Source organism: Taurulus bubalis, assembly GCF_910589615.1.
Source record: "Taurulus bubalis genome assembly, chromosome: 9".
In the NCBI taxonomy this organism is placed as follows: domain Eukaryota; kingdom Metazoa; phylum Chordata; class Actinopteri; order Perciformes; family Cottidae; genus Taurulus; species Taurulus bubalis.
In genome coordinates this window covers 9442806-9465884 of record NC_136597.1, presented here as the reverse complement: position 1 = coordinate 9465884, position 23079 = coordinate 9442806, and the positions used below count along the sequence as shown (strand labels likewise).

Here is a 23079-nt window from a genome sequence, read left to right as displayed (position 1 = left end):
GGTCTGTTATTGGTAGTAGAAACCAAGCATTATAAGGTATGTTATCACTTTTCACAGGGAAAGAGTGGACAAGGGGATGGGTGCCTACCACAACCTCTACATACACATTTTTTGCAGCTACATGATTACAGACATTTCAATAAAGAAACTACGTGCACTGACATGAACCAATATGACATATACTGTAGAAGACATTAGTACTGTGGGCAGGGACTTGCCGACATGATCGGTAGACCTATGCATACTGTTCATCTTTTTTTTCTGGGGCATTCAGTAAACATACACAACATACACATCCCCCAATGACAGCTTCCAATTATCTATTGGTGAAGATAGGAAATGGTCCAACTCATTGTCACGACACAGGTTGGCGAAAACTCCCCTTGTTAGACTGCTCAAGCACACTAAATGCATCCAAAAGCACTTTAAGACTTGTAGCACGAGTTTGTGTGAGAGCATGGTATAAATGTTGAAACACAGCTCTGCTTATAACCGATTTTCTGTGTAGATTTGAACATTAAGACAGTCAAGGACGTAAATCTGTGACAGTCGTAATGCTCGCGGAAACGTGGAGGAGAGTCCAGACTTTGATTGTAATGTGTGAAATGTCATATTGGAAAGTTAATAAAAAACATTCACTTTAAAAAGAAAGTGTGTGCGTCCATGCACTTGTGGACTACATGTACCAGAATGCACTGCGGCTGTCAGATTCAGCCGAGCACTGTAACGCTGGCTGCTGCTATACTGGCGAGGAGCACACCGACACACGGGCTGGCTAGCTCAGTAAGTTGTGGGTATCTGTTTTGAGACAACTACTGTGTGTGTTACCAAATATATTGTGCTTGATAATGGTGGCATGTGTTGTTGTGAAACTGTTCGGTTTCATCGTGTATGCTTTGACGACATTCTTACCAGACTCGCTAGCTTACGTTAGCTTGAATTAGCTGTTATCGTCATCCGTTAGCGAACTAAGCAAACTCACGAGTCCACAGGAAATGAGACATGTTTAGCAGCGCTGCTCCTGAAAGTAACGTTAGCTAAGTTTGTAAACCGGAATTACTTCTTATTCAGTTGTGGAAACCTCTCGTGTGGCTAACATTCAGTCGTAATAATGGCCTCGTCGGAGAAATCATTACTCTTTGATTTTACAGTTACTCTTAATAAATCCGTGACAGTCGCTACTTTTCCCGTGAACGTTGTGTTGCAACTGTTAGCTATGCTACGTTTATACGTAAAGCAACGTCATCAGTTAGTAACCGCAGCCAGCTGTGTCCGTGAACGTCTCATTGTAACACATGACTGCATCCTCTGTCACACGCAGCATCAGTGCTTCAAACATGGATCAAGACAGCAATTCAGAGGTTTGTAATACTTACAATTATTGTGTGTGTGAGTGAGAGAGAGAGATATATATAGATATATGATGTCCTGCTCGCACTGGGTAAGAGGACACATTGCTCATTTTAAGTGTGTTAGTCTGACGTAATCTGTGTAAAAATACGTTATTCTGCAGTTAGTTAGTTGTTTTTTTTAAACCATTGCAAATAGCCCAGAGCAGTTACTCAATTAGCTATGTGCAATCGGCCCACTTTTCTCAAACTGGCTAGACATGAAATAATAATAATAAACAGGTATATTGTCTTGATCTTCCACTGATGTAAATATGCCCTCTGTCTAAGATATGTTTTTTTGTCTGACAGGATGAGTCAGTCAGCCCATCGGCGGACCCATCAGAAGATGAACTGCCGTGTATACCTCCAGGGCTCTGTACGTTGTTTTTTTAAATGCAGTGTGTATGATGAAAGATGATGCAATACCCCTTTTATTGTTTGGCATGTCATGTCTCTGTTACACAAAAGGTATTACGCAAAATATGAACAGTATTTTTTATATTGTCATTTAAACAGTAAGTGCATGTTACATTAATGGAAATATTACAAGAGCATATACCCTATGCTCTGTACAAGAAACTTAAACTGTATTACATATATACATACATACAGTACATACATGAAATTTGGCCTCTGCGTTGAACCCATCCGTAGTACTTTAGGAGGACTTGATACCTCATGGCGCAATAGTAGATGAACCTAACATAATCACACATTATCAGCTTTTCCAGATGCAAATGAATGCACTTATGGCTTTGTCACTGTCCTCACAAATTCAATTCAATTCAGTTTTAAAATAAGCATATAAAGGACTGCGACGTGAATTGCAACAACTATAGCGAATGTGTGAAAGCAATTATTTCTGGAAGATTTTAATTTAGATAAATGTTTGTTAAATCACTATCTATCGCTGGATCAGGTTACACAATGGTGATTGATCCTACATCAACTACGGAATATTCAACTTAAAAAACAAGTGAAAGTGAAAACCAAAATTGGGAGGCCGATTATTTCTATTTTCATATTGTGGTTTCTCGCGATCGCCAGTAAGTGATCTATGCTTTGAAATATAACCTTTTATGCTGTTAAGTAACATAGTCAAAGTTAAATGATTCAACATTTAAAAAGGACTCTGAACATTTAATTTAAAATAACTAAATATTAAAATCAATCTATTTAACAGCAATGTCAATGTATCTGTTCAAACATCGCCTCCCTTTTTAAAAGTGTGCTTCATTGCTTGGTGCAACAATATAAAATCATGTTCCGTTTTAACATTATCTTTATATCACAATACGAATCATGTCTGACAATAACAAGGGCAAACTACATAATAGTTTGAAGCTTCATTCATAAAGTTAGTATTAAAATTTAATTATTATCAATAACTTACAGAAACTTTCTTTCCTTTCCTCGTCACTTTCTCAAAAAGAGATGTAATAATTTTTTTGAATTCACAACATGTTTTATGCTAGCCGCAGGGAGGCTCACACCTGTTTTAATCGGGCAGTCTAGCGCCGATCGTACAGCAACATAAGTTACGTTTATATAACCACATAAAAATCGTATTTTCCCCTTTTTTATCGGGTTAATAACGTCAGTAAATATGATGTAAGACAGAAGCTTCAGATCTTCAGAAGACATTCGATACAACCCTGCTTTAACTACTCTTATGAACGGCAGAGCTATGTTTTCATGTGCAGGCATATAGAGAACGGAGCTGCGCAGCGTCAGATCATGGGGAAAAAAAGCAGCAAACTGGTTTATAATTAAGGATTTAGAGTTCACTTGTCACTTGTGATAACTGGGCTCAGCGGGTGGACATGCTGCTCCACCAGAAGCATCTCTAAATGCACAGTGGGGCGCCGATTCTAGAGATTATTTTATCATCATTGATAATCTCTTCAATCGTTGATATATGCAGATATGGCTTATCGCCATAAGTGCCTAAGTAAAATATAATACTATTCAAAGTTGCTTGAAATTTTTAATAGTTTAATTAATATTTCCTATAGTAAAACATCAAACACTACAGTCTTTCTGTATTATTTAGTCCCTTTTTAATAACTGTCTTTGTTGTTCCTGTGCAGCGGACGGTGAATCAATAGAGATGCTTTGGCAGTTACGATCCCAGCGCCGCCAGTCGGGCCCTGAGCTCCCAGAGACAGTGACCCGTCTTAATGCCCCTGATGGCAGCATCCTATACCTGGTGGGCACCGCCCACTTCAGTGATAGCAGCAAAAAGGATGTGGCCATGGTGAGCCAATGAGAGTTTACTACAGGATTTGTGCAGTAGACTATGCAACTTACACCCTTTTTATATTGTGATATGCTGTGGATTGTCATTGAAATAATGGAGTAACTCTCTGAATGTGGAGAAGTACTGTAGAGTAGCACTTTGTAGTTAGTTGGCCCATCTGTTCTGCAAGTACAAGATTGATGTTCCTCTTTTGCCAAGCATAATCTTGTCTTTTGTTGCACATTGATGATATTGATTTTGTTTGTCTTTCCATCCTTCCTCACTGCTCCTTTGCCATGTATCTCTTTCTTACTCTTGTATGCTTTCTTATTCTGTGTCTGTCACTTATCTCCCATACCCACTCTTCTGCTCTTCTGTGCCTCTCACAGATGATCCGCGCTGTGCAGCCAGACGTTGTGGTGGTGGAGCTGTGCCAGTACAGGGTGTCTATGCTGAAGATGGACGAGGATACACTGCTGAGGGAAGCCAAAGACATCAACCTGGAAAAGGTTCAGCAGGCCATTAAACAGGTCAGGCTTATGGAATGATGGGAATTGCCAATGGTGGTAGTGTGAAAAACAGTGAGGGCAAATATAGCTAAGAAAGGACTGTATGTTCTGATTAAGGCAGTAATGGTGTTTTGATATTTTAACCTATGATGGGGGAACAAATGATAAAGGGGATTTCTCATTGTTAAATTAAAATCTCTGATGCTCAAGCAGGATGAAGTGTCAGAGCTTTTAGTCTGTGCACCTGTTTTGTCTTCTTGGTTTTCTTAAACTATGTTTATGTAAGCATGCATAAAACCACAGAATGTGCGCTACTATCTATTTAAAAACTCAAATTCGAAGAATGTCTTGTCTTTCTGTGAATGCTTATTTACTTTCTGTCCTCTGTGTTTGTTAGAATGGGCTGATGTCTGGCCTCATGCAGATTCTGCTGCTCAAAGTTTCAGCTCACATCACAGAGCAACTGGGCATGGCTCCTGGAGGAGAGTTTAGGGAGGCCTTCAAAGAGGTAAATCATACACAAAACACGTGGAACGATTCTTACCATACCGTAAGATTCTTAGACAATGTAAAAGTGTTTCACTGCGTCGGTAAATAACAAACAAATGAGGCCTTGTGTACTGTCGGCCACAGCCTGCGGTAGCGAGTTGAAACACTAGACAGACACTATAACTGGAACTAATTAGTTGCAGTCCATCATCAGTAATTAATGGACACCCTCAGCCAATCGGATTCCCAAACCATACATGGTTGGTGGATAGAGGTGGATGATGGTTTCAGATTGTTAATTTTTTGTATCATTTCTTTCTTTCCACACAGGCTGGACAAGTGCCGTTCTGTAAATTTCACCTTGGGGACAGGCCGATCCCAGTGACGTTCAAGCGGGCCATTGCAGCTCTCAGCTTGTGGCAGAAGGCCCGTCTGGCGTGGGGTCTTTGCTTTCTGTCAGATCCAATCAGGTATATGTTCACCAGTCACTTTTTGTCACACCACACTGTGTTGTATCTTTCTCAATTTCTACACACCACATAAGAAAAGATTAAAATGTGGGGGTATTGTTGTAGCTGTGAAAACATGTTTGCTTTGAGCAATTGTTGCCTGGAAGAAAATGCAGCTACAGTACATGTAGCTGCATTCATAGCTGTCTGTGTGGAAATGGGGATTTTACAGAGTACATGCCATTCTGTCAATTTGGTAAACTGACAGCGTCTTTGAAATCTGACTTGAAGCTTTTTGCATGAAGTAATGATGTGTCCGCCTTTTTAATATCTATTAGATTGAGTCTGTTACATCCTCTGATGTATAAAGCGACAAAATATATGCTTTCAATATATCACCATTCACTAAAGCTGTGCCCCTATTCATCTCCGGGCTTTGCCTTTCTAGAAAACCCAAATTAGTTAGTTTTGCAAAAAGAAAATGTATAAATTTATAAAAATGTATAAATATTATATATAAGTGTTGTATACACCTTTTTATACTGGAGACTTTTTAATAGTGGATGCTAAAAAATGCTTCCAACAACATAAATGCAAACTATGACAGACTGTATTCGACCCGACACATTTTACTGTTTGTTTGTTCCTCATTCTTTACTTAATACTGTGTGAACCGAAAACAATGTCTTCCCCTTCCTATGTGACTACCAACAACTCTGGTGGTCTGTTTGTCATCTTTTTAGTAAAGAAGATGTGGAGAAGTGCAAACAGAAGGACCTGCTGGAACAGACCATGTCAGAGATGATCGGCGAGTTTCCCGCTCTCCACCAGACCATCGTGGCTGAAAGAGACATCTACCTCACGCACACACTCCGCCAGGCTACGCGCTGTGTGGAGGCCCCCAGTAATGCTCAGAGTGGGTATTCAACTTGTCAATAAGCTCGCAATCGCATTGTTCATATTTGTAGATTTTCAGTTTTGTAATCCTGTTCTTTCCCCATTGGCATGTATGTGCATTATATGTATTGGTTGATACATGTATATAGTCTTATTCACATACTTAACAGTTGTTTGATATAGCTCAACCTACTGTGTATATCTGTCATCAAATGTGTTACGAAATTATTGCGGAATTAACCAACCGGTAATGACTGCGTGGTTTGAATGCTACAGAGACTGAATAAACTGAGTCATGTTGTGTATAAAAAAGGGTGACATTTTTAACTTTATTTTTCCTCTGTTTTACTGAGCTTAAAAACTAATTATGCATTCCTGATAAGACCACAGGAATTCATGCTCTGTGAATCGTATTGTTTATGTTCAGCAGTGTATTTTGTCAGGATGATTTATGCATTGTCAAAAAGGGGAGAATCCAGACATTCAGGGCCGGTTCGTAAGGCATTTGTACTGAAATACATATCTAAAGCGTTGGGTAATTCATTTTGTCAGTCGAGATATGACCTGGGGTTTAAACATTGATAAGAAATATAAAGAATATGTGATTGTAGACGTTTTGACTGTTACAGGATGTTTTCTATTCTCTTTTCTTTATAGAAGTGCCTGCCGTGGTGGTGGGAGTGGTTGGGATGGGTCACGTCCCTGGCATAGAACAAAACTGGGAGAAGGAGCTCAACATACATGAAATCATGAGGTGAGTTCAGGAAGTGATATAAACATTCTTTAACTGTGTCTTGACGATCCCACAGCTACTCAGTGTGTCTGTTTGTCTTTTCCTCAGTGTTGCACCTCCCTCACGTTTTGGCTGGGTGTTGCGCGCGGCTGTAAAGGGCGTCATGGTGGGAGTGCTGGGATATGCCTGCTACCGTGCTGGAGGGAGTTTAGGTAAAGCCCTCCTGTCTTTACCTGCAGTCCAATCTTTACTGGAGACTCTGCGGCCACCCTCTGCTCTCAGCCAACAGTGACACAAGCTTTGGCCGATTTGAAACAATGCATTTTTCACAGGTAGCCTTAAAAGCAGGAGGTGAGGCTGGAGGAAGGGTTTCACCAGTCCACACTATGAACTAACAAGGATTTCAGGGGGTAAGAGCCTCCCACCTCGCATCGATGTCCCTGTAGACGCAGCAGGGTCGTACTGCCAAATAAACAGTACTCTTTATTTTCTTCCAGATTTTGTGAAAATCATGCATTTTGTAAGGTTTACAAATGAGAATAATTTATTTTGAATGCATTTCCAATTCCCCCACCATACCTTTTTAAATGAATACATTTTTATTTGACAAGTATCATCAGAATCATCTTCAGTCACGTGGCCTGATGTGAGTGAGCCATTTTCCAAGAGGCACACTTTTTCTAACGCTGTCCTCGTATTCCTTCCTCCTTTCTGGTGCCTGACAGCAATTTCGGTAATTGGCCCATTTCAAGTCCAGCACTTTATATAAGTCTTGTACTGTACATGAAGCCTATGGATGCGGGGAAAAGAAAGTACAGTATCAAGTCAGTCACTATACTCGTAAATACAATCTAGGAATAATCTTGGTGCATGGAGTGACCCTCATGGTGTGAGATAAATGTCTGAATTTGAAGGCTGATCGTCTTCTTCTTGAAAAAGCTTCTATTTGAAATGCACATTCTTCCAAATGTACGTAAGACAAAAGTCTTTCCCATGTGCATGGTCCTGTCCACATCAACAGACAAGTGCCTCATGTTGCAGCAGTAAGGGCTAATGGGGAACTTAATGGAATGGCAAACATACATATATGCATCTTACACATACTATAACCAAATGGTCAATGCAATTTTCTAATGTTCTGTCTTTATATAATTATATGATGGATTTTTATTATAAATACTGATGCCCTTAAAATAGCCCATTTGCTCTGTGTTGTGTAGGCTTCCGTTAAAATTACACCATAGCCCCTTCATTTTTGTTTAACAGAGACAGGCTTAAGTGTGCTTCAGGATGAGCAATGCATTTGTCTTGCAATTTGTATATTTAATTGTATCTCCAGTATAAAGCACTCTCACCTATTGGCTTGAACTGGCGCCATCTGTGAGTAAGTTGTTCATACTTGAACCAAAAATATGCATCTTGTACAGAAAGACATCTCTGAAAAACCTCCACATGAGAACATCTGTAATTCAGCGCACCAGCTGTTTGTACTTTTATGATATATGCATTATCACTTGCCAGTTGGATTGTTGAATGGAATGAAGATAATAGCAAAGAAATTGGTTTGTTTCCTTCTGAGTATTGAACTTGACCGTAATGATTTCTCAGCGCAACTTTTTGATGAACTTGTTTCGACTACTGTGAGAGAAATAGACAGTTTAGGTTGGTCTGGTTTGGAGGTAAAGCCTTACACTGCTTTCACTGCTGCCTTTGACCCTCAGATTACCTACACTGACCTGTATCCACAGTACAGAGCTTCTTATTGCACGTGTAAAAAAAACAACAACAGAAAGACATCCTGGGAGATTTGTTCTGTGGAAGATAACCTAACAAATCAATCGGCCTGGACAAGTCATTAACAAGTCTGCAATGGCATAAACCAACATCATTTTCAAAGTATTCCTTCTCTTAATTTTGAGTGATTTTATGTACAGTACTGGAATTATTCAGATGTATTTATAAGAGCTATGACAGTAGATCATGTGCTGTCTTTTGTTTGTGAAATGATCCAATGGACTAATATGGGACTTGAGTAAAAGAAGCATTACCACACATAATAAGTCACCCACACACCAAACTAACTCAGATCTTCCAATTGATGAATCTGTTATCTTGCTTCAGATATGAGGCTGTAGTCATGACTCTCAGTCCCTCAGCCGTATCACACATTCTAACTTGAACATCATGTGTCTGTCTCCCTCCCATGTTGTGTCCAAAGGTTTATTCTATTGTATGTTGGAGAATTGCCAAGAGAAAACTGTATGAATGCTTGTATTCCGTTTCAGTATTTGTTTCTCTGTGTCCTTGTGTGGTATTGTCATTGTTACCAAACATTAAATCCTAACTTCTGTAATGAATTATTAAACAATTTTAACTAACTTTAGTTAAGATATACTCTATTTACCTCAAATGTTTTTTTAAATGCCCTGTTGTGTTAGATTTGAATGCACTCAGTGATGATTACATAGATTACTAGAGTCCAGTTATTTATGATGCATGTTGCTGTATGTTTTGGTTGATTTAAGATAAGATAGAACTTATTATCTTATATAAACAATATATTGACAATTAGGTGTAGTAATTATAATACATTTTATTTGTTTAGTGCTTTAAAGGATACTCAAGGCACTTTACATGGTAACAGAACTAATAGAAGCAATAACAATGGACACGAGAGATTACATAACAGTAATAAACACATTAGTTTTAAGTGGCGGAGAACAATGTGCGTGGGAGAGAGTTGCAGAGGGAGGGGCAGCAACAAAGAAAGGCCCAATAAGTGAGTACAATTAATGCAGTAAAATAATTCAAATGTAATTAATTAATTACAACAACATAAGAATAGACAGAAGTAAAAATATGAAGTGTATAAGAAGTAACACTACCACCTGTGTCTAAGAAGATGACAATAGAAAAGTTATTTAAAAAGTTATATTACACAGGATACATTGAAAGAAGAAATGCTCATGTGATTTAATCAAGTAATAACGAAACAAATATTATCTCAACCATGAAAACGGGTCAGGGGTGAAAAAGGTGAGAAGGATATTACCCCTCTAGGGGTAATATCTGAGCTGGAGAAACTTAACTTCAGCCATGAGTCAAAAAATGATTATGGCATTCTTACTAAGTATTATGCAAGCCATTTCATGCCAGCCTGTCACTGGGTCTAACATTTACAGTCAGACCTGCAAACTCATGAGGGGTGAAAAAGGTGACACCAGCGGGGGGCGATCATTATGGGTTTTAATTATTATTTTGTCAATACCCAAGTGTGTATATATATATATATATATATATATATATATATATATATATATATATATATATATATATATATATGTGTGTGTGTGTGTGTGTGTGTGTGTGTGTGTGTATGTATGTATATATATACACACACACACATACACTACCTTTCAAAAGTTTGGGGTCGCCCAGACAAATGTTCAGCAATTTCTCACATGGAATAGCCTTCATCTCTAAGAACAAGAACAGACTGGCGAGTTTCACATGAAAGTTCTCTTTTTCTGGCCATTTTGAGAGTATAATGGAACCCACACATGTGATGCTATGCATAAGAAGGCCAGTTGTAAAGCTTCTCTCTCCAGCATAACTGTTTTAAGTTGTGCTAACATAATTGCACAAGGGTTTTCTAATCCTCCATTAGTCTTCTATGCGATGAGCAAACACAATGTACCATTAGAACACTGAGTGATAGTTGCTGGAAATGGCCTCTATACACCTATGTAGATATTTCATTAAAAAGCAGACGTTTCCACCTAGAATAGTCATTTACCACATTAACAATGTATCGTGTATTTCTGATAAATTTAATGTTATCTTCATTGAAAAAAACAGTGCTTTTCTCTGAAAAATAAGGACATTTCTCAGTGACCCCAAACCTTTGAACGGTAGTGTGTGTGTATATATATATTTTGTAGACTTAATACTTACAATATGCAATACTGCTGTACTATACTGAATATTGTTTTGCTACTACTACATTTCACTTCATAAATTACACTTATATGCCATAATATGTATAATGTACCAGCCTTTTTATTTGACCATATTATGTCATACTGTTATACCACTTTACTTTGAGGAGACGTCACTGTTAGTCTAGAACACTGAATAATGTTTCCACCAGTAAACCTGAACATGCACACCTCTCTCTGTGTGACAGTGATTATAACCGCATAACTATATATATTATAATTAACTATAGGATACACTTTTTCCTACACGTAGATCTTAAACCCTTAAATATAAACAGTAGCCCGGCCACCCTATGGAGGAAACTCATTTCGTTTTTTTTTATTAAAATAAAAGTTGGATAAAATCTCCATTGTCCTCTCCTTATATGTAGTCAGGTGTCGGTAGGTAGAACTGAGCCGCCGCTGACTCGCCGCTCTCCTGTCTGACGTCACACGCTGCCACGGACTCTCCGCTGCCAGTAATCTCACTCGCTGTCTCTCCAACAACGTTAGCTAACGTGTTAGCAAGCTGACAAGTTTGCCATTAAAAAACTGGTGGGAGGGAAATGAAGCCGCTGTAGACATCTTAACGCTGATTGGCCAAGACTCGCGAGAGGTCAAATATCTTCTCTTGCTAAGATGATCACGACCTCAGTTTTTTTTCCGTGTCCCACTCCAGTCTCAGAAACGGCGGACAGTTGACCCCCCCCCACTCTCCCAAAAACAAAAACTCTTCGGATCTTCGTGATTCACGTGGATGACATATTTTGGTTTCAAAACGGCGAATTTCGCCGAAAGGTGAGGGATTTTCATGTCTGTAAATTAGTTTGACATTGATTTTAGTGTTGGCCCAAATGGTTCCGTCTTCACTGCGTGTTTCCGGACAGATAAGGATGTAACACACAGTCTCGCAAACATCCGCTACAGTTAGGAGGATTACGAAAGCGTGACTTGTGTCCACCTTGTAACTGCGCCAGTGAATACAGACAGACACAGAAGCGGGGCCGGACAGATGGCCTTGTTTGGATGGCTTATTTAGGACCGTCACGCATCTTCGTCCCCAGTGTGTCCGCCTTCAGACTCCTCGGTGCGGTCGGGATGGCCGACATGGGTCTCGCGACCAGTCGTTCCCCGCTTGAGCGGCTCGAGTTCGACAACGTCGCCCTCAAGAAACTCCCCGTGGACTCGTCCGAGGAGCCCGGGGGGCGCCAGGTGAAAGGAGCGTGTTTCTCCCGGGTGAAGCCGCAGCCGTTGACCAAGCCCCGGTTCGTGTCCGTGTCGCACGAAGCCCTGGCGCTGCTGGGGCTCACCGGGGAGGAGGTCGCGAGCGATCCGCTCGGGCCAGAGTATCTCAGCGGGTCCAGAACCCTGCCCGGATCCGAGCCCGCGGCTCACTGCTACTGCGGCCACCAGTTCGGACAGTTCGCCGGACAGCTGGGCGACGGGGCGGCCTGCTACCTGGGGGAGGTGAAGGTGCCGCCCGGACAAGATCCCGAACTGCTCCGGGAAAACCCGAGCGGTCGGTGGGAGATTCAGGTGAAAGGAGCTGGATTGACTCCTTATTCCAGGTACACGGGTTTGATGTTTGTGTAGTGTTAGCTTAGGTTGTTTTTATTATCCTCATTTTAGGAAATGCAACACAGATGTGAAACTGTGGAGAAAAGACAATAAGCCTTACAGATCATTTAAAGGAGCAGCTATGGTTCAAGAGTGTCACTTGAGTTTTAAAGGGATTGTTAAGCGGTTGACGTGCAACTGAATCATATCTGGTCACCTTTATTTGTGATGATCTATCTTTTATTCTGTCCCTCCATAGACAAGCTGATGGCCGTAAGGTCCTGCGCTCCAGCATAAGAGAGTTCCTGTGCAGCGAGGTGATGCACTTCCTGGGCATCCCCACCACCAGAGCCGCCTCCGTAGTCACCTCCGACAGCAAGGTCGTACGAGATATCTACTACAGTGGGAATCCTCGCCACGAGAGATGCTCTGTGGTCCTCCGTATTGCTCCCACCTTCCTCAGGTGAGTGCCGATTGTCCTCCTCATGTCTATCATGGATGTGTGGGATCTTCAAGATGCACACACACAAACATACACACAAGAGTTGTTTGTCTCAGTTGTGCGCTCCCTGAGCAGGTTTGGATCCTTTGAGATCTTCAAGCAGGCTGACGAGCACACTGGCCGTCAGGGTCCCAGCTATGGACGGGATGAGATCCGAGGTCAGATGATGGATTATGTCATTGAGATGTTTTACCCTGACATCCAGCAGAATCACCCAGATAGGGTGGAGAGGAACGTGGCTTTCTTCAGAGAGGTCAGGGCACACGAGTCACACTACATGCAAATTTCAGCCAGTGAAATGGCTCTTGACTAACTAACTAATGAAGGACTGTAAGATTTGCATGTTTTTCTAACGTGTACGCGAATCAGCAGGTAACAACATTTAAGGTCTGACGTTGTAGTTTGGAGCCAAGAACATTTGGATCCTCTTAAGATGACTGCATGTGCTGAGTCACTGTGACTCAATCAGCTCAATATGAGATTACACATTAACCAGGGATTTAACTCTGGATAGAGACTTTAGACATTTTCCTCATCTAATTAGTAGAAATCACATCATTCATACTTGTGGTTTGTTTTCAGATTCTGGAAATGCAGTACAACCCTCTCATGTCAGATTACGGTCTTCTCCCTGTGTGTAGGTGATGCTCCGCACGGCTCGACTCGTGGCTCAGTGGCAGTGTGTGGGTTTCTGCCATGGAGTCCTGAACACAGACAACATGAGCATCCTGGGACTCACGCTGGACTACGGTCCATATGGCTTTATGGACAGGTCAGACGACATTTGCAGAGTGTTTTGGCCACTTGCTCTTGATTGATCCAACAGTCATTATGTTCATCCTGTATGGTCACTCATCAGATGATGGAGACGCAACTTTCCTTATCCCTCTCAGGTTTGAACCGGATTTCATTTGCAACGCCTCCGACAACTCCGGCCGATACTCCTACCAGGCCCAGCCAGCTATCTGCAGGTGGAACCTGGTGAAGCTAGCGGAGGCGCTTGCTCCAGAGCTGCCACCGGACCGGGCTGAGTCCGTTATGGACGAGTACCTGGATCTGTATAACGGCTTCTACCTAGAGAACATGAGGAAGAAGCTGGGCTTATTGAAGAAGGACGAGCCAGAGGATGAGATCCTGATCACAGAGCTGCTGCAGTCCATGCACAACACCGGTGGGATGGATTATAAAGCATTATATATTGCTAAAGAGAGAACATCTCATCTCGTGAGAGGCGAAAAGTTTGAGAATACAATTTGTACAGTACTGAATATAAAATGTATTTAATCGTCACGACTTGACCCATCACATGATTGTTGTAACCTTTCCTGTGTCTCTCCTGAAGGTGCTGACTTCACCAACACCTTCCGTAGCTTGAGTCAGATTTCCTGTCCCACTGAGGGAGAAGGTGAAGGAGACGAGGAGCTTGTCAAGAAAGCCACAGACCTGCTGGTGGAGCAGTGTGCCTCCTTGGAGGAGCTCAAGGCTGCAAACAAACCCACTATGGATACACGGTGAGCTAGCCATGCATGCTGCATGTTTTATAAACGCACTGTTTTGTTTATTTGATACCAGCACAGAAAAGAAATATGAATGAAACTCAGTTTAAACTAAGCTCGACCTGATTAGCTGGACATGTCTTTCTTACAATAGCCAAGTCTCTTTAAGGTATTTGCCCTGCTAGAGATTGCCATGCACTTTAGTATGGAAATAAATGGTTTCCAGTAACTTGGCCTATTTCCAGTGCCACTGACGGATACAAAATATTTTTTTTACCCACACTGTTTGCTCCATGATAAAATAGTTTGTTTTGTATACTAAATCCTTTACTGTCATACCATTCATACTATTTGTACACCGTGTAGTCAAAACTTTTATATGAAGAACAAAATAGGTATGTTACGGTTGCCATGATTTAATTAAACACAAGATAGGAATAGCAAAATGATTAGAAAAATATGTTCAGACTGTTCACTATTTTAGTTCTGTTTGGTGTGATGCACGTTGTAGCCTCCAGGTGCCACTAGTGGAGCTTTATATTATTGCTGTTTGTATACTATGTGAGAAAAATCAAGTGTAACGTTAAATCTTCTTCAGACGGTTCAGGGCAGCGGAGGAAGCTGTAATGACAACACATTCAAATCTGTTATCTGATTTCCTGCCTGAACGTGTATTCCTGTGCATGTAAACGTAGTCAGTGGACCAGAACTTAATCATCAGTTGTTTTGTTTATCTTGTTACCTCAGATTCTCCGTATTGTATCGAACAACAGTTAGAACCTGGATTGCCTGCACTGGCAGCACTGGGCCTCTTCCTCCAACACGCCAATATGTTGTATAACCGTTGTGTTTTCTGTCTGCTGATGACAGCGAGCTGTCGATGCTGTTGTCTATGGCTCAGAGCAACCCGGCACTGTTCCAGATGATCTCAGACAGGACGACAATTGCGAGGCAGTTAGAAAAACTCGGCAAACTGAAAGACCTGATGGAGAACAGCCAGGAAGAGCTGAAAACCAAACAGGCAGAGGAGTGGAGCCGCTGGATCACACGCTATAGGTGAGATATGGAGGGGGCATTCATAGGCAGATAGAGGGATGAAGGCAAGGTATAGTAAAAGGAAAAGCTGAGGCACATATAACAAGAAGTAGAGGGTGGTGGGACTGCATGTACCGGATAAGAGCTTTGTGGGTGGATGGTCATGGGTGGAAGTGTGACTGATAAAGGGGGCGGACAGGGAGAAAGAAGAGGAAATGGGGCGCTGAGCGTGCCATTGCTCCACCCCCAGGCTGAGCGTTTTGTGTTATCCCTGCCACAGGAAGCGTCTGGCTCGGGAGCTCGAAGGCCAGAGTGATGTGCAGGCTGCGCAGGAGGAGAGGGTGAGGGTGATGGACAGCACCAACCCCCGCGTGGTGCTCAGGAACTACATCGCCCAGAATGCAATTGAGGCTGCTGAGAGCGGAGACTTCTCTGAGGTCAGGCTTGGACTTCTACTTTTTAACAACTGAATGTCAATTTATCATACCCTTATCTTGATTTGGACTGTTGTGCATTTGAGTTTGATAAGTAGTTACAATGTTACCAGAAAAAGTTTCTACTGCACTGAGAGCGATTTCCAAGTAGCAAAACTAAGAGTCCAATGCACTCAAGTAACACACAATTCCATTTTGTTCTCTTTATTGTCAGTGTTTTCGCTTTCAGGGTGTTTACCTGCTCTCACTTCTCACTTCCTCTCTGTGCTGCAGGTCCAGCGAGTCCTCCAGGTTCTGGAGAAGCCTTTCTCTTCGCAGCCGGGTCTGGAGCGGCCTGCATGGGGGGGCGGAGCCGAGGCCACCAAGCGGGGAGAGAGGGATGAAGGAGAGGAACAACAGCAAGAGGCGGCCTCTGCATCCACAGCCAGAAATCCTGTTCCCTATGACAGCAGGCCGCCAGCTTGGGCCGATGAAATCTGTGTCACATGATCTTCGTAATAACTTCCCTGTTCGCGCTCCTGCCTAAAATGATGAGAGTTTATTGGTCTTGTGCATTTTATGTACAACTCTCCATTACTTTGGGCAGGCAGCGTCGGGGAAGTTAGCATGAGGCGCGACACCCCATAGGCTACCTAGCTGAACTAAAGCAGACAGGCGGTGGGTTGATGTTAGTGGCACAAATGCATATAGATACAAATATGACGATGCCATGTGGGGCGAAAAGATTTTCAGCATATCTGAAATGTGTTTAATTTCCTCCATTTTCTGACATTCCTGCTTAAAACAACATCAGAAGTGACTAGATGAGGAAATTGATAGATAATGTTTTTTTTAAGGTGGATTTATTTTGGATTCCCTTGAATGCAAGATGCATTAGGAGAACTGTCACGCAACAGAAGAAGGCAGATAAATACATCCAAAGACATTTTGGAGAAGACATTATTTTTTGGACTTTACAAAGAAGCCCCTCAACTTGTTCCCTGTCTGCTTAATGTTTAACTAGCTATTAATGACGATCCAGACAACAAGTCCTACAGTGACCTGTCTGACTCTGACAAACTGTGAGGTGCCGCCTCAACATATACCAAATAATGTGTGTGTGTGTGTGTGTGTGTGTGTGTGTGTGTGTGTGTGAGTGAAAAATATGATGTTTTGGGGCATGTATTTGGATGAAGGGGAGTAATTTCAGTTAAGCCGCAGTAAATGAACGCACAGCACTGTTTATTCTCCTATAATGTAAGACCGTTTATAGGCATAGAGCCACAACCATAACTTACCACTTTTGTTACCTAACATGTAAACTAAGTAGCGATACTCTACAGTGGACCTGGAGTCGAGCAACGGGAAAAGGGGGAACTGTGTGTTTTATATTTGGCTGTTTTGGTCGGGTTGTGAACCTCTTAGGCAAAGATGTATTTTGTCTGATGTCTCGCACTAATGATTTGCCGTATTTGAACCTTAATCAATCTGTTGGTTTGGCCAATAACTGTAGATTAGTCGTCAAAACCAGGCTATTAAAACTGGACATTTGCACAAAAAGTGGCAGAATTCACATGCAATTATATTGTTTCAAAGTTTTATTTTTCCTTAATAAATATGGACTATATGGTTGATCTCTTCCTAATAAACTGAGCGGTCAATAGACATCAAGTCTAGCTACCATAGCCGCCTTCTCTTTGCAGGAACTGAACTCCACATTTCTTTGTTGCCTAACATCCCTCCAATCTGATAACAGACACGACTTTAAACTCGTCTTCGTTGTGTAAATGTCGTATAGACAGAGCTGATACAATCTGAGTAATGCTCATGTCCCAGCAAGTCTCACATATTTGCTTCCCCTTAAAGCACAGAGGAACACGTTGGCATTTAAAGGCCAGCGCTTATTGCCAACTCTTTCAGGTTGCAATCCAAACTGCGCACCTACCAACGCATTTCAAAGTAATGGCGTCACCTTAGTTTCGTATTTCTCACATTCCAGTCTCCTTTTCACCTTTTTAATTGTAGGCCTCCCGCGGGACTCGGGAGTGGCTTTATGTGACCTCAGGGTGCGCCCTGAGCGGCTGACACGCAGAGCTGCGCAATGATCCAGACTGAGCGCATAGGTGGGATCTGGAACAATGGGTGTGTAGCGACGGAGGAGACACAACAACCAAAAGAAGAACATTTCCTAGACGTTTGATTTGATTTTTAAACTAATAGGATGTCCAAGCGAGTTAGACCCGGCTATAACCGCCAAGACGTCAACAAAACCTCATGGGAAGTACCGGAACGGTACCGGGAGCTGAAGCAGGTGGGGACGGGGGCGTACGGGACGGTGTGGTAAGTGAATTTATGCCATTCTGGGAGAAGATATACTCCTGGTCGCACAGCGGGTGTTATGGGGACCGCGGGGGACAAAGAACGCGAAGGGACAGATGGTGCCTTCAGCGGCCGCTCGGTGCCACAGCCAAACAAAAGAAAAGTACGTGAACGCACGCTGCTTCACTTCCTTGTATGATGGAGACACTTGCGGCCATAGCTTCGCCTCACGACACTCACTCATATGCCAAGTATTGAGTTATGTAGAGCGCATGGGTGGCTCATTGAGAAAGAGGTGCGCTCACTAAAGTTTACCGACGCCGAACAATGAGGAGCAGCTTTCCAAGCAACCTTGTGCGTCTCGCAGCATGCGGCCCCTTTGTTATTAACTCTGTGGGCGGGGTCTAAAGTGCCCGGACGGACTCGACGCAACTTAATAACACATGAACAACTCTGAAACATTGTTGTGCTCGGATACTAAGTGGAGATGGAGCCGCCTGCTACAGCCATCACTGCTGCAGTACAGGCAGGGACGTACTGGGACATCTTGAGTATAATATAAGGGATGGGCGGGGACCTACGGGGGTAAATACAGGTTTGGGTTTATAGTGAACATTCCTGATCTAAGATGATTTGTTCTCACCCTCAGCTCAGCAGTGGACTCCAGAACAGGAACCAAAGTGGCAATCAAGAAGCTGTACAGACCTTTCCAGTCGGAGCTCTTCGCCAAGCGGGCCTACAGGGAGCTGAGGCTTCTCAAACATATGAAACATGAAAACGTGAGAGTCTGCATAATCTCTAGTCATAGGGCCCAGGCCCTCATTTTTTCTGTTTACACTAGTGCACATGTACAGTTCTGACTGGTTGGAATTTTGGACAACTAAAGCAGCTTAAAATGTAACTCGAGCATGTAGCATTTGTTTGTTAAGAATGGATCAAAAGTGTAACATATGGTATATTTCTGTCTGGTGCAGGTGATTGGCCTATTTGACGTTTTCACCGCTGACCTCTCTCTGGACAGATTCAATGATTTGTAAGTTCTCTTTCTGCAGCAGAGCAGTTTTGAGCTACCGTTTATATCTTTTTCTTTTTTTTAGTGCACAATATTTTTCTAAAGTATTTCAAAGTTGCATCCTGTTGAAGTTTCCCACTCGTAAAGTTTCCTTCTTCCTCAAGTTATCTGGTGATGCCGTTCATGGGGACAGATCTGGGGAAGCTGATGAAGCTGCAGAGGCTGTCGGAAGAGAAAATTCAGTATTTGGTTTATCAGATGCTCAAAGGGCTCAAGGTGGAGCACTCTCCTTTGATTGTGGACAAGTTATTACTTTATTACTTGAGTTTATTTGTTCTGTTGATTACATTTCTGTTGTGTTCTTTTATTACAGTATATCCATTCTGCTGGAATAATTCACAGGGTAAGCTCTTTGTTACATTTCCACCATGTATATGTGAGATAAAGATTACGTTCAAACATTGTTATCTATTATTAAAGGGAGCTGGTGCTTCCTGTTTGTTAACTTGTGCCCTCCCCAGTTGACTAGATTTGAGTTTCCTCTTGCTACTTTGGTACAGACTCACAGTTATAGTTGATCTTTTCACATGGACATTTGCAGGACCTAAAACCAGGAAATATTGCCATCAACCAAGACTGCGAGCTCAAGGTACAGTTGTACACATCCTGATAACCCAAACACCCATCATGTGCCTTCATTTTAAGATGTATAATCTGAGTTATGGTCTAGATTGTCATATCCAAAATGTCTTTTAACCAGACTTTTCTTCATCATTATGAGTAAGACATTAATGTTGCTGTGTCTAACTCGTCTGTGTTTCATCTATCAGATCTTGGACTTTGGTTTGGCGCGCCAAGCAGACAGCGAGATGACGGGATATGTGGTGACCCGCTGGTACAGAGCCCCAGAGGTCATCCTGAGCTGGATGCACTACACACAGACTGGTAATGAAGAGCTAATTAAAGGGAAAAAAAACCCTGACATCTTTCATCGATGTTGGGTCATGTTCAGTGCTCCCCATTAGCACTGCATTAGTGGTTTTAGTGTTCTCACTTGCCCTCAGCTGAGGGCTTCCGCTTCACCTAGTGATTTACTACATTTAAGAATGTTTTGCAAGTCTTGTTGTTGCAGTGCATTCAATTCAATTGAGTTTATTTTGTATAGCCCAAAATCCCAAATTACAAATTTGCCTCTGATGGCCTTACTATCTGTACACATACGACATCCCTGTCCCGGGACCTCACATCGGATCAGGAAAAATTCCCCCAAAGAATGGAAAAAACCCTTTCACGGGGAAAAAAAGGAAGAAACCTTCAGGAGAGCAACAGAGGAGGATCCCTCCCCCTGATGGACAGAAGCAATATTTGTCATGTGTACAGAATGTACAACGTAACATACTTACGGAACATTAAATGAATATGACTTAATTATATGAAAATTATTCATATAATGAGTAGTAGACCTGGACCACGATCCAGATAACTATGATCCATGGAAAATTGAGGCGAGAAAGCAAAGAGGCTCTCGGAAGAAATAGAGTTAGTAATGTACATTGGAAAGAAATGAATTCATCCACAAGGAGAGAGAGCAGCTAATACAGGAGTAATGTGATCTCTTTTCTTAGTTTTCGTTAGTATTCTAGGCCACTGAGGCTACAGTCAGACTAGACATTCATACTTTTTTCTCTTTTTAAAGATAGATGTCTCTGTATGATTGTGAACAGTGTGTCTATTTCCTTGGAAATATGTTTAAAAAAAATACTCAGAATAACAGCACAAAATGTATTTGTTTGAAAGTGGTATAATGTGGTGTTAAAAAAGATCTTTGTTCATTTCAGTCAGATGGTAATGTCACGTATTGCCCACTAGGTGGTGATCTCTCAACGCTTTTATTGCAGGTGCTATTTTTTGGGAATGCATGCATCTGTAGCTGCTGATCACTGGCCCACAATCTCTTGTAATTGTATGTTGCTTAAGATTGTAACAAAACATCTGATGTGTTGTTTTCTGCTTCTTTCTCAGTGGATATTTGGTCCGTGGGCTGCATCATGGCGGAGATGCTGCAAGGAAAACCCCTTTTTAAAGGCAGCGACCGTATCCTTTACCTCACTGACCTTTTCCTCTGACATCTAACGCTGAAAGTCATAGCAGTGTAGTTTTTTACAGGATCAAGTAAAATTGCACAATTATGTGACACAATTAACCTGTAACTTTGAATAGTCAGATTTGACCCTTGACCCCCGTTCTTCAGACCTAAATCAGCTGACTGAGATCATGAAACTCACAGGAACACCGACCCAGGAATTTGCATCGAAACTAGTATCTGACGACGTGAGTGCAGAACATGCAACACATATGAAAACTTAAGAATATACGCCTTGATTTTGTTGTTGCAACATATATATCATGCGCCCAAATCTACAGAATTTTAAGAATTGGGAGCCCAATCAGGCAAAATCTGTGAGTTTGTGCTGCATTAAATAGCCTCTTTTCTTTTCGTAGGCCAAAGGCTACGTCAAAAGCCTTCCAAAAGTGGAGAAGAAAGACCTTCAGAATGTTTTTTCGACAACGAATCCACAAGGTAAGACATGCCTTGCCAATGGATGTATTTTCAGTTCCACAGTCAAACTGAGATTTGACTTTCCGTTTCCACTCTTTCATCAGCCGTGTCCGTGCTGGAGTGCATGTTATTGCTTGATCCAGAGAGCAGGGTAACCGCTGCAGAGGCTCTCACGATGCCTTACTTCTCTGAGTTCAGAGAACCAGAGGAGGAGACGGCAGCACAGCCGTATGACCACTCGTCGGACAACACAGACCAGCCCTTAGACCTGTGGAAACGTAAGGATGAAAGGGAGGTGGAGCTGCGAAGGGGGAAAGGAACAGGAAAGAAATGAGCCGTCATGTTTTAATGATCAGTGCTGTGCTTCTTTCTTTAGGTCACACCTTCACAGAGATCTTGACCTTTAAGCCAGTTGTGCCAGATTCAAAGGAAACTGCACTGTAAGACACAGTGTTGGCGGTGCAGCGTGGGACCAGAACAAAGTACCATGTCTTTTTTTTAATAATCTTGATCTCAACTGGGAGAACTCTTTGATCACAAGGATCTATGAAGGCCGCTGGATCCAGTTCACAATTCTCTTATAAGTGCAAGCTGTCATGTTGTTGATTTTTCATTCAGCATCATGTTGGTCCAGTAGCTTTCTTCCATTAGCATCAGACCTTTCCATCGTCTCCTACAGTGCTGAGGGTTCAGGTCAGGTATAAATATTAAGTAACTTGGTTATCAAAGTTTTATGGGGTGTATTACTTGAGTTACTGAGTTACTTCACTGGTACATATATGTGGTATGGCTTTTTTTTTTATTTAGACTAGCTACTTGTTTTTTGTAATATGATGTTTTGTGAAGTAGCTTCCTTTTAACTGACTAAATGTAATTGTCCTTATTGGTGTGTGTGTGTGTGTGTGTGTGTGTGTGTGTGTGTGTGTGTGTGTGTGTGTGTGTGTGTGTGTGTGCGTGTGTGCGTGTGTGTGTGTGTGCGCGTGTGTGTGTGTGTGTGTGTGTGTGTGTGTGTGTGTGTGTGGGTGTGTGTGGTCTACATGTCTCCTCACCTCGTTATTTCTCCCAGTGGCCTTAAGATAACGACAAAACAAAAACACTGCGCAGCTGCTGATCGTACGAAATCCATCCCAGCAGGTTGTGCACATTGCAACATTCACATTGTAAATTCACACCCAACACAGACTTAAATCGGATCACGTTGTTTTTTGAAACACAGAAAGTAGCACAAAACACATTGTCTATGTTGATTTGTGAATCACTTCTGCGTCTTTATCATTAAAGATTCTCCAACTATGGAATGATGCATGTGTTGTTTTTTTTAAACTTTTCTTCATTCCATTATCCAACGGCTTATCCTCTTTAGGGTCGCAGGGGCCGCTGGAGCCGATCTCAGCTACCATTGAGTGAAGGCAGGGTTCCAGACAGGTCGCTAGTTTATTGCACGTATAGTGCCAGACAACCATGCATGCTCACATTCACATCTATGGGCAGTTTAGATTCT

At 42.0% G+C, this 23079-nt stretch overlaps 3 protein-coding genes across 3 annotated transcripts; all 3 read left to right on the top strand.

Moving 5' to 3' along the window:
* Window positions 1-690: 690 nt before the first annotated feature.
* Window positions 691-9074, top strand: trabd (TraB domain containing; the record flags this gene model as incomplete). Its single annotated transcript, XM_079224129.1, has 9 exons — window positions 691-783; window positions 1701-1767; window positions 3482-3648; window positions 4020-4160; window positions 4537-4647; window positions 4959-5098; window positions 5821-5993; window positions 6632-6728; window positions 6816-9074. 9 exons carry the CDS (start codon window positions 691-693, stop codon window positions 6997-6999), a joined length of 1173 nt encoding a protein of 390 aa, XP_079080255.1. The 3' UTR covers window positions 7000-9074.
* Window positions 9075-11688: 2614 nt separating this feature from the next.
* selenoo1 (selenoprotein O1) lies at window positions 11689-17319 on the top strand. The gene is made up of 9 exons (XM_079223815.1): window positions 11689-12252; window positions 12501-12704; window positions 12819-12996; window positions 13385-13515; window positions 13637-13914; window positions 14086-14254; window positions 15110-15295; window positions 15555-15711; window positions 15982-17319. Exons 1-9 carry the CDS (start codon window positions 11711-11713, stop codon window positions 16195-16197), a joined length of 2061 nt encoding a protein of 686 aa, XP_079079941.1. The 5' UTR covers window positions 11689-11710; the 3' UTR covers window positions 16198-17319.
* Window positions 17320-17839: 520 nt separating this feature from the next.
* On the top strand, window positions 17840-22869 carry mapk12a (mitogen-activated protein kinase 12a). The gene is made up of 12 exons (XM_079223817.1): window positions 17840-18027; window positions 18656-18785; window positions 18981-19039; window positions 19183-19294; window positions 19392-19421; window positions 19620-19667; window positions 19849-19963; window positions 21041-21112; window positions 21270-21349; window positions 21521-21599; window positions 21683-21856; window positions 21955-22869. Exons 1-12 carry the CDS (start codon window positions 17909-17911, stop codon window positions 22020-22022), a joined length of 1086 nt encoding a protein of 361 aa, XP_079079943.1. The 5' UTR covers window positions 17840-17908; the 3' UTR covers window positions 22023-22869.
* The last annotated feature ends 210 nt before the right edge of the window (window positions 22870-23079 follow it).

Coding starts and splice junctions, on each gene's coding strand:
- selenoo1 (XM_079223815.1), top strand. CDS start 11,711: ATGGCTTATTTAGGACCGTCACGCATCTTCGTCCCCAGTGTGTCCGCC. Junction 12,705..12,818: donor ATTGCTCCCACCTTCCTCAG/GTGAGTGCCGAT, acceptor CTCCCTGAGCAG/GTTTGGATCCTTTGAGATCT. Junction 13,915..14,085: donor GCAGTCCATGCACAACACCG/GTGGGATGGATT, acceptor TCTCTCCTGAAG/GTGCTGACTTCACCAACACC.
- mapk12a (XM_079223817.1), top strand. CDS start 17,909: ATGTCCAAGCGAGTTAGACCCGGCTATAACCGCCAAGACGTCAACAAA. Junction 21,113..21,269: donor CCTTTTTAAAGGCAGCGACC/GTATCCTTTACC, acceptor CCCGTTCTTCAG/ACCTAAATCAGCTGACTGAG. Junction 21,857..21,954: donor GCCCTTAGACCTGTGGAAAC/GTAAGGATGAAA, acceptor TTCTTTCTTTAG/GTCACACCTTCACAGAGATC.